The 11636-nt window shown below is 50.7% G+C and overlaps 1 protein-coding gene across 1 annotated transcript; it reads right to left on the bottom strand.

The window, feature by feature from the left end:
- Positions 1-9595: 9595 nt before the first annotated feature.
- On the bottom strand, positions 9596-11029 carry KCNS2 (potassium voltage-gated channel modifier subfamily S member 2). The gene has a single exon (XM_068526238.1). The coding sequence runs from the start codon at positions 11027-11029 to the stop codon at positions 9596-9598; it is 1434 nt and encodes a 477-aa protein (XP_068382339.1).
- Positions 11030-11636: the final 607 nt, after the last annotated feature.

The following is an 11636-nucleotide window of genomic DNA, read 5'->3' as shown; positions in this document are numbered from 1 at the left end:
GAGCACTGGAGACAAATATCCCTGCCCTCTGAGCTCCCAATGAGTGGGGTGACAGACATCACCCAATAAATAAAAGTGTCAAATCCCAATAAGAGCTCAGATGGAAAAGTACTGAATGCTGTGAGACATAAGGCAGAGACACTGGGTGGTAGAAAGGTCTCATTTAAATTGGGGCAAGTGCAGAGAAAGCCTCTCTATGGAAGTAACATCTAGTGGGAGCCCTGGAGGGCAGCTGTTGCCACCTCTTTTCTCTTAAAGGATAAGACTGCCCCCTGTCATTTCACCCCCCCCCCATTCACAGACACACAGAGGCACAAACACACCCACATACATACACACAGGCACATGGACACACACACACACGAATTCACAGAGACCCACGTGTGCACATAGACAGACATGCACACACACACACATACACGTGTACTTCCCTCCGTGCTGCTGAGGGGCCATCTGAGGTACCTTTTCACCTGATGGCACATGTGACAGTATTGGGGACCGGGGGCACATGGAGAAGTTATAGCCATACCACTCAGCACGGGGCGTGCCAAGGAGCTTGTCTCCCAGCTGAATGATGGCTCTCAGTTGATTTAATTCTGACTCTTGGTTCCCCTCCCGGCATTGTTTGCTGAGGCCGGCTCCCCAGTCTCTCTGAACATGTGACATCTGCACATTGCAGTTTCCAGGCGTCAAGCCCATCCCTGAAATATCAGCGCAAATGAGCCCCTGAACATCAGGACTCAGAGTGTCTTGCTAGTTCTAAAGCTGTGACACATATTTACATATTCCCATGGGCTGAGGGAGCACAGGTAAAGGTGAGGGGCGGTGGGATAGTTTGGTTCGACTGGAATTTTATTTTTTATCTTTTTAACACGAGAGTCCTTTTTAAAAGATGGGGAGACTACTGAATAATCAGGGAGCTCATGTTTTAAACTTGGCAAATTACATAGTAATGTATTTAAACGCCTCAACTCTCGGCTCCTAGGTTCCAGGGTAGGGTGAAGGGCAGAGTGGAAGAGAGCAGCTTCACCTGCTGTAGAGAAAGAACCCAGAATGACTTCTGGGGTTCACTGGTTCCCAGCAACACCTCATTCCAAAAGCAGTCCTCAAATCTCAAAGCTGGGAGAGGCGTAAGTAAAGCTTATGTGAGAGCAATGGGAAAGCCCGGGGACACCCTTGGGTTTGTGGTTTCCCTCCTCTCCTCCCACGTGTTCCACAACAAAGAATTGCAGGCTGCAACCCCATGACGGTGGCCTTTGTAATAACTGACCCTGAACACGGTGGGTTACAATTCAACTGCTCCCAGCAGAGTCGGCCCTGGCAGACCCAGAAAATTTGCCAGAAAGATCGATACAAAGCTGACAGATCCAAAGTGACTCATGCCAGCTCTCCTCTTAGGAAATGGTTAGATGAGTGCCTGACTGATAACACCTCAGTTCTTTTCATAGTAGGTCTGAAAATAGCTCAGAAGCTTTTAAATGTCTGGAGATGTAGGTGATGACGAAAAGAGTTTTGAGTGGAAATCTCCTCACCGCCCATGAACCCCAATTCTGTTTCTATCATATTCCCCCAGTGTGCCTGCCTCACACCGTATCCCTGCGTGTCAGGGACGACTCTGTGCTGGACACACCCACCAGCGTCTTTGGGAGACCAATATTCTAGGACTCAGGATTGGCCATCCCTGGACAGGTGGGGAGACTGGTCGTCCAACACTCAGGCCCTTCGTGCTGTCAACTTTTGTGTCCCTTGTTGCAAATCTCTTATGTCTCTATCACCTGCCCCTGGTTGCCCCATTGAAAGGCAGCTCCTTCCTAAATGGGCCCTTTTCTCTGTCTAGAGCCTTAATGGGCCCATGCAGATTTTTCACCTCCTCAGCTGTGACCCTTTATATGTGTGGTGCTTATTTTGAACATAAGCACCAGCAGTAGCCAAAGAAGTCCCAGTAGGTCTAAGATACAGGAAGGGGAAAGATGAGCCTGGTAGGGGGTCGCAGAAAAGGATGGATTGGAGGGGGATGGGCATGAGTCTGTTGGAAATTAACAAAACATGAGTTAACAAGGACTGAAGTGGGGTGGGAGCCTTTAGAATGGATACCAAGGGCCCAATGTGTGAGATCCTGTGAAGAAAGCATTGATAAAACCTGTTGTCCTAGTGGGTATGGGAATGACAGAGGGACAGTGAGAGGACTGTAAGGGGTAGGCTTGAGACCCTGAGCTGGTGTTTCTCCATGTGGGTTCTGAAAACCACTTGCATCAAAATCAGCTGGGAGCTTAAGAGTACAAATTCCTGGGGCCCACTCCTGAGAGTCTGATTTTGTAGATGGAGTGATGCCCAGGTATCTACAGCATTAAAAGCTCCCCGGATGATTCCAATGCACAATAAAGTGGCTGTAAAGTCTGCACTGCTGAAGGGCTGGGAGCAATACCAGAGGAGTATTGCCCTCACATCTAACATCGTGCTTGGCAATTAGTCAGCTGTCCAGAAATGTTTGCTATGGTGAGTGAATAACTAAATCAATAGAGAGGATTCACAGATGACTGAAATCTCAATCTGAGTGGCCCAGAGCACGGAGGGTCCATCAACAGACGTGAAGGAGAAGGCAGGAGGAAGAGCAAGCTCGGGGTGAATACATGGAGTTAGACATGGTGACTTCCAAACACACACAAGTAACGTGCATGGGGTCCGGAAGTCAGGCAAGTTGGCACGCGGGTCATCTGCACACTAGTTGAGGCTACGGCTTACAGAACAGCAATTTGGGGGCCAGGCATGATGAAGAGGATCGGAGGGAAGTTGAAGATCCAGTGGGGATATGAGAGAGAGAGGCAGAGCCCGGAGAACCAGCAATGCAGGGTCCAAAAATCAGAGAGGAGGGAGGACAAAGAACTGAGAGGTTGGTCTATGGAGTCAAAGACTCTGGGGGAGCTGAGGAGGGGCTGTGGCTTAGCGATGAGGAAAGCACCTGGTGGTCTTCAAGAGAGCAGTTTGGAAAGAGTGATAGGCACAGAAGCCGAGCACAGAGATAAAATAAGGAAGCGGATGAGGAGGAAAGCTGAGGCCATTAGTAGCAGCGTTCACCCTCCGGGGCTTTCTCAGGCGAAAGGAAGGAGATAGGATGCCAGCTGTGATGAGCCGGCGGAGAAAGGCAGGGCCTTGGAACTCGTCGTCCCTGTGGCTGCCCCTCGGATGCTGGTCTTCCGCAGGGAGCTTTTCTTTCGTCTGTTTCTCTCTGTGCACTTCCTGGGTACTCTCACCCATGGCCTCAACTTCCATCTCTCAGCCAAGGAGTCCCGTCCCAGGCTTTCCTCTGCCCTCTGCACACCTCCATCTGTGTGTCACCCAGGCAACACGACTCAACCTCGGGATGGACCTAAGTATTCCCTGCCTCTCTTGGTGGCACCGTCATCCAGCCATCCGCCCAGAAGCCACCCCGGCCCTCCATCTCTCTTCCCCACATCCAGTGGTTGGTGGAGTCCTGTGGGGACTTGGCAACCCACTCTGCCCCTTCCTCTCCAGCTCCCTCCGTTCTTAGCTGGCAGTGACCTCAAGTAGGTCTGTCTCCTGGCCCCTCCCAAGCCTCCAAGCTGCTGCCAGAGTCCCATTCTGACAGGATTAACTGGTCAGGGTGCCCCAACCCAGTGACAAAAGAATAACACCCAGGGTCTTTTAGTGGCTTTGCTGTGGACTGTTTTTGCACCACACTGATTCACATGTGTCTCACACATGCTGGCCCGGGGGCGGGTCTCTTCATCTTTGCTGGTGTGGGTCCCTGTGCGTGGCAGTTTCCTCCCTTTCCCTTCCCTCCATCTCTCTGTTCCAGACCCCTACCACCACCTCTGTCTGGTCAATGTCTGGCCCTCTTTCTATTTGTAACCCAGAAGTCCCATCTTCAAGAGGAAATACTTGTGCCTCCTTTCCTTGTGTCCTCACTGCCCTCTTCATGCAAAAGGCTTTTAGTAGTGGTCCATATCTCTATTCCACCAGACCGTGAACCCCTTTGGTGGGGAGGGGAGGGGAGGTGCCGGGGGGTGGGTGGGAGTTGACTCCAGCTATAGTTACCCCCCAGGAGGCCACCGTTGGGCTCAGAGCATGTTATGTTGACTGGAAACAAAATGAGTTTAATGGAAGTCCTGAAAGAACTGTGTTAAACATAGCTTCTCCTAGTCTCCCTAACTGATGGCTCTTTCCCTTCTTTCTTCTCTGCCTTTTCTTTTATTCACTCTCTCCTTCTGTACCTTCATTAGTTTTTCCTCTTCCCTGGCTTCTTCCTAGCCCTTCTTCCTTCTGCAGGACATGCAGCAGCTCCTGGGCACTCCTGCCTTCTTTTCCTCCCCTGTTATATCTCCCTCCCCTCGGCCACGTCTTTGAGACCTTGTTTGTGCCTACGTTGTTCTGAAAGCATCAGCTTGTTACCTTCAGGCAAAGTCATTCGCTCTGGAGAATTTCGCCAGGAGGATGGTGATATTGACAAACGAGGTCACAGAAGGAGGAACACGCTGCCGGTTTTCAGATCTACAGTATTAACTGAATCTAACACCCAGATAAGGGCCTTGGGTAGAAACGTTGGTTAAAAGTTCTCCTAAAAATAAGAGAAGGCAATAACCATGTGAGCTCAGTATTTAAGTCCTTCCCTCAAGAGGAGGTGTTTGTTTTCCTTTTAAGATGCAAGGGACCCTGGCCCCCAAAATATCCCTGAACATCCATCTATAGCCCTGCTGGGGGAGAAGACGCGCTGTGGCCCGCATGGTGGGACCACGGGGCTGTGGGGACCGCGAGTGCCTTCTCCCCGTGCTGCACGGCAATCCCCTCCTCAGCCGCCACGAGACGGGAGGCAGGTTGTTGCCACAGGCTTCTGAAGGTTACACGGGAGAGGGCACCCACAGATGCCACTGCCCCTCAGTTAGGACCAAGTGTGGGCTGTGGGCGCTCCACCTGCCCTTGTCCACTTAGGGGCCCAGGAACCTCGTGGGAACGGGTGAGGGATCTGCAGGGCTTCACGGAGGGAGCAAACATAAATGGGCGAAGAGTTAGCCAAATGGAATCAATGGGATTTTCCTCTCTGATGATTTTTAATAGCAGGAATTTGGATTAGGTGTCACTAGCCTAAAGCCCAAAGGAGACACGCATCGATTATTTTAAACCTCTATTTGCCTGACACAGACACCAGCCCAAGCATGTCTCTGATATCGTTGTCCCTGAAACTGTCATCTGTTGTGGTTGGCTTTTGAGGAGAGAGATAAAGCAAACAGAAGGTTGTTGGTGAGCAGCCCCTCTGTTCTGCTTAAAAATAAATTAAGGCTATCGGGTTCTGCTCAGTGCTAGAAGGAGGACATGGTGGGGTGGAGGCATGCAGAGGTTCTGTTTTTACATCGAGATGAAGAACTGGGCAGGGCTTTAAGGATGATCTAATCCGACCTTCTCATTCTGCAGCAGGGGGATGTGAGGCTCAGAGAAGCCAAGCGAGGCACCTAAGATCATAGAGTTGAAGGCAAAACCGGGAGCAGACCCCAGTTAGCCCAGTGACCTTCCTACAGATTCATGTGGCCTTCGGAATGGCTCGCAGTCAATGTCGCTCCTGGGTTAAGTAGGCGCTAAGGGCCAGTTCCCCCAGCAATAGTCATACCAAACCAGCCAGGACACTCAGGTTACCCAGGACCCAACTTGCTGCCAGGGAGGCACCGTAGCAGCATGGAGCCTGGCAGCCGGGCGGGGTGGGGTTGGCACCAGCAGGCGCACGTGTTGCTGAACCAGACCGTGTGGGCGGGGCAAACCCTGACAGGGGTGTCTGTTTCACGGGGGCTCCAAGAATTCATGACCATCCCTTCTACGGAGCAGGCTGGTGGCTCTAGGTCCTGGTGGAAAAAGGGCTCCCACCTCTGTGTGCCTGCAAAGAATAACTAACAGCTCCCTTCCCAACAAAGGCTCAAAGAGCCCCGCCTTTCTCAGGAAGTCTGGTCCCCAATGTCGAACGCCCTTGCTGTGTTTGCCACTCCACGTGTAACTGAAGTGCCCTAAGGGAGTGCCAATGATTGTGTTCTATTTAATCTGCATACTCTTCGAGGCTGGAGTCCTGAGTGCGGCAGTGTTCCTCCTCATTGCTGAGTCAAGGCGCGGAGAGGAAAGTGCAGCCATCACACAGAACGGTTCTGCGGGGCTGCATCAATGCCCGCACAGTAGCGTGTTAATGAGCGTTAAAACTGACAGCGCAAATACAGCGTTCTCAATTTTTTAAATTACAACTCTGTAACAAGTCATGCTGTTAAAACATACAAGGAATACCAGTTAAGCCTTCAAGTAGATAACACACAGCCTGTACAGACCACTGCTATCCCAAAGTGCGTAACAGATCATTTTCTTTGAAATGAGGCAAGAATTAGCAGGTAGTTCCATTATTTGAATACTAAGCCAAGTAGAAATAACAAATCCAAGGATTAAATACCAATTACTACCTTAGGAGCTACAAATCAGCCTGGCATTATAACACGCCCCTCCTCAGAAGCAAACCCAGGAGATGCGGGGGGTTGGCAGAAAACACCAAACTATAACCAGTGTTCATCTGCGCAGAAAAGACACAGTGTCACTTCCCAGCCAGCGCTTTCAAAACACTCATCACATATATTTCCGGAAAAGCCTGGCCCGTGTATTTGTCCCAAAGACATTGAAAAGAACAACCTTCAAATGTTGGGGATGAAGCTGCTCTCAAGCCCACAGCTGGAAATAGGTGATTTGAAGCTTTTACTGGGTCCCCCTAAAGGAGGTTTACAGGTCAGTCGGACAGCCTGGTGGCAAAAGATGTCAGCTCACAATTATGTTCTTAACTCCAGAAACAGAGCAGAAAATTCACCTGACCCCACCCCCCCCCCTTCCCCGCACAGATTAGTTTCAGGGACCAGAAGCAACAGCTCCATAAGATGTTATCTAACAAGGTCAATCAAAGCCCAGCTGAGAGCACTTGTGAACTGCGTACCTTGGTCGTACTTTGTGGGAGAGGCGTGTTCTTTCTCCCTGGATCACAGTTCTATCTCCATCCTCTGTGGGAATTAACTCCAGTGTTCAAGCCAGCTGGGTTGTTCTCTCTCCCTCTTACCTGAAACCACTGCTTGGAGTCCTTAATGCTATTAGGACATTCTCATGCTCGGAAGTAACTGAAATTCCAGGATGGGCAAAATAATATTTTATACGAGTATATATATGTACAAAAGATATTAAAAAGACAGTCTCTAAAGTACTTTGGGATTCCCCCAATGAAAGGCACCAGATAAACGCAAGTCATCACCAAAATGAAAAGTCAGGTTTTCCAGCTTTCACATCTGCAAAAAGTAACCACTAGAGGTATCTCTGTTTTGGTGGTAAAACCTGCCTGTTTAAAAAGAATACTCATGAGAGTGACTAAATTATTCAGCCTCCTTCCTTGTTTCCACTTTTCACAAGCTTTATGGTCAGTGACCGTGGATACCACACTCAGTGACCCAATACCATCAGCCTTGGCAAACTGAACAGTCCTCACGAGTTTGTACCATCACCTGCCTCAGTGCAGCTGGAGATTATTTCGTAAATTCTCTGCCTTCCAGTGCTGGAAACATCAGCCAAAGCCAAGTGCTACATGTGCAAACTCTGAGAAATAACCCTGCCCTTCTGACTTGGTGGTTGGTTGCCGCTAAGTCATCTCACCTTTCCTGATGCTTCTGAGAAACAAATGTAGACGGTAGACCAGGTAGCACTAGGACGTGGTTGCCTCCCTGCCCACCACGAGGCTCCAGTCTGATGGAAAGATTTGAACTGGGGACCTAAAGGCGTAAGTGACTAGTGCAAATGGCCCGCTCTGTAGTAGCCATGGCAACTACAAGTACACAAAGCCTCTGACAAGATCCTCACCACATCCCCAAGAAGTATGTACTACCTTCAACCAACTAAGACACAAAGTGGACCTTTTTAAGGAAGATCCAAGACATAGATAAAAAGCCTGCCTAACTCCGCATGTAGACCCCTGGATTCTGCAGCTTTTCCAAAGGCTGAACAACAATGGAAGCCAACTGGAAAACCATCTGATTACCTAGAATATAACAGAGAACCATCTTACAAAGGGGTCCAGGTTAACCCTTCAAAACGCTATGTGCTGGTTAACTGAAGAAGAAGAGGGAGGGCATTCTGGAGAAGGAAAGAGTTCTCAACCTTAACACAAGTTTAGAAGTTTAAAGGTCTTTTAAAGAGCATCAAGCTTTTTCAAGAAGTTTACAATTATTTATGACATTTTATTAAGTAACAATGCTTTTTTGTTTTACAACTCCTTCCTTTCTCCTGGCCTCCACCAACCCTCCCCCAAGAAAAGGCAGCTGAAATGGAAATAAGAACTATAGTATTTCCATCCTGGATAAGCCACGTGTCTATATTTTGAGTACACACTTCCATACCACCAGGTTTCCATGTCATACCAGGAACTCTGAGGCAATTAGAGCATCATATGTAACATACCGTATCATAGAAGCAGAATTATCTAAGTAAATTCTGCTTGGAAATAAAAGGGCTCTCATTTTATAAGCTTTCAGAGCAGGCAACAAAATTTTCTAAGCTACTGCCCTTGCTAGCAACCCAACAATGTTTGCCTCAGAAAGACAATACAACAGTAAACTTTTTAGTTGATAAAGACAATACAATCTTATTTCTAAACATCTTTAAAAAGAAACATTTCAAAAAACATGCTAGTATCTAAGACACAGCAAAGTTTATTCAAATGACCTAGACCAGGAACCTCAGCAAGAAATACATGTCTCTACGACCACCCTAGGAAAGACGGAGGGCTGACTTTGAAAGGTCTTCAAGCATCCTGTGATTTGGCCTACGTTTAGCTGAAGCCCCTGTCCCTAATGCATCTGTTCTTGGTGAAAATTTCAATCTTCACTACATGATTAACAAAATAACATTCTCTAGAGAGCAACATTTAAGAGGTGAACATCAGTGTACATCATTCTAAAAGTGAGCAGGGTACCCATGCAAGCCACAGGGCTACAGAGTTACAAAAACAACTCACAGACTTGCATCAGTCATGTGTACTTAACTTCACATTCCCTTTGTTTTGGTATTAAAACTAAATGAAAGCAATGGATAAGGAATTGAGATTTCGTTTCTACATGACTGTCAGCAAAACCTCATCATATCCTCGCTGACCCCGTAGATGTGTTTCCACTGGACATATTTGTGGGGGCTTTTTGTACAGAACTCACACGACAACCTCAGAAACAGGAGTACAAGCAACTGAGACAGTACTGGGCCACAAGCACTAGAATAGAGAACACAATGAACAGAGAAATTAGCATTCTAGGTGGTACTCATCCGGCAGAAAGGTGAACATTTTATGCCCACGATGCAAAGACCAGTGAGTGTCATCTCACTGAAAGGTGCAAAGGCATGGTGTCAGACACACCACCCTCTAAAAATGATCCTAAATACTGTAAAAGCAACCTGGGGTGCATATCCCATGCATCTCTCCCCTTTGGGGCTGTGCATACTCCTTACACCATAACCCTAATGTGCCTGGACTGTGCCAGAGGCACAAGAAACAGCTCAGCAATGTGGGTTTGAGGATGTCAAGCCCTCGCAGCTAATGCAGGGAATCATTTAAACTTAGTTCGCTTGGCGAGCTCCTGCTCATGTTCGTCAGGCTCGCCATGAGGGATTTAACTTTATGGGCATAGTAGTCCCTTAAATTGACGGACGGGACCTCCTTCATTCCATCCCCAAAGTCACAGCTGCGCATGGCACTCTCGAGTTGCTTTTGGCGCCGATAGAAGTGGGAGAACTTATTGAAGATCAAGGTGATGGGCAGTACCACCACTAGGATACCTGCCAAGATGCAGGCAGAGGCGGTCAGCTTCCCTGCCGTGGTCCCTGGGACCACATCCCCATACCCTACAGTGGTCATACTGACGGTGGCCCACCACCAGCAAGCGGGGATGGTGGCCAGGCCCTCATTCTCCTCCTTTTCGATAGTGTAGGCCACCACGGAGAAGATGGAAATCCCCACAGAGAGGTAGAGCAAAAGCAGCCCTACTTCTTTGTAGCTGTATTTAAGTGTGGCCCCCAGGGAGCGGAGGCCAGTGGAGTGTCTGGCCAGCTTTAAGATGCGGAAAATCCGCATCAGCCTGAGGACCTGGGCCACCCTGCCCAGGTTGGCCAAGGTAGGTGTGCTCTCCACAACCAGGTTTACCACCAGAGTGATGTAAAAGGGGACGATGGATATGAGGTCGATAAGGTTTAGGGCATTCTTGAAAAACTTGAGGAAGTCAGGGGCCACAGCAAACCTGGCCATCAACTCAAATGTGAACCAGGCGATGCCAAAGTGCTCCACGATTTCGAACCTGGGGTCCTCGCCAGGGCTGCCCTGGCTGTCAGGGATTTGGAAGTCCGGCAGGCTGTTGAGACACATGGTGATGATGGACCCCAACACCACGAGGATGGACAGGACGCTGAAGACCCTGCTCAGGACCGAGTATCCGGGGTTGTCCAGCGCCAGCCACAGCTGTCTGCGGAAGTTGCCCAGGGGCTGCCCATCGAACTTGGATGCATCGTTGTAGAAGGCCAGGATCTCATCGAAGGAGGACGTGGTGCTCTCCTGGTCGCTCTGCTCGTCCCACTTCTCCTGTTCGGGCTCCACTTTGCGGCCGTGGTAGCTGTAGCTGCAGCAGGAGTCGATGAAGAACTCGTTGATGCCCCAGTACTCGATCTCCTGGCTGAAGGAGAAGACGCACAGCTCCGCCATGACATGAAGCTTGCCGGTGTGGTAGAAATGTAGCACGTAGGGGAAGAGCTCGGGGTTGCGGTCAAAGTAGAACTCACGCTGGACATCGTCATAGTCGTCGCAGAGCTCCAGAATGGCCTCGCGCGAGTGGCAGAGCAGCAGGCGGCCCAGGCGCGTCTCGGGGAAGCGCAGCAGCGTGTGCGAGCGCAGCCGCTTCTTGAAGCCGCCTACGTTGATGCGGATCTCTCCTTCCTCGACGTTGGCCTCCGACAGGTCCCACAGGCTCTGGCCAGTCATATTGGAGACGCCCAGCCGCCCGCGCCGCGCGGGGGCGCTACACCTGGAAGCCGAAGGAATCGTGTCGGGTGAGCGCCGGGCGCTCAGGGCTCGGGCACCTCTTTCTATTTCCCCATCCGCCCCTGGCGAACCCAGTCCTCTCCAGCGGGTCTCTGGGTGCTGAAGGACACTGGGATGGGGGGCCGGTTCTATGGGGTCTGGCCCCCTCCCAAGGAAAGGCTTGGCGTGGGGGTATGTTTCCACTAGCATGGCCGCGTTTCCACGCCCACCCTGGGGGTTCTGTCGGTCCCTTTACGCTGGCGGAGGTCGCGCCCCAGCGGCTCTGAGAGCCCAGGGAGCTGCGAGCTGACCTTGCCCGTGGGCGGGTCGAGGAGACGCCCCCGCCCGCTCGCCGCAGACAGGCGGGACCAGAGCTGGGATGCGCACCGGCCGGGCTGGGCCGAGATGGGGGGCGCGTAGCCTCGGGAGGGGGCGGGGAAATTCACCTCTCGAGTCATGAACCCCGGGTGGGGTAAGGGGGCCGGCCTGGCGTCCCCTGCGTCCAGCCCCCGCGCCTGGAGCCCCCTCGCCCCCCGCCCCGGGCTTCCCCGCCCGCCTGGCGCCGTGC

This window comes from Eschrichtius robustus, chromosome 17 (assembly GCF_028021215.1).
Source record: "Eschrichtius robustus isolate mEscRob2 chromosome 17, mEscRob2.pri, whole genome shotgun sequence".
Taxonomy (NCBI): domain Eukaryota; kingdom Metazoa; phylum Chordata; class Mammalia; order Artiodactyla; family Eschrichtiidae; genus Eschrichtius; species Eschrichtius robustus.
The sequence above is the reverse complement of the archived record's forward strand: the minus strand, read 5'-3'. Positions and strand labels throughout refer to the sequence as shown.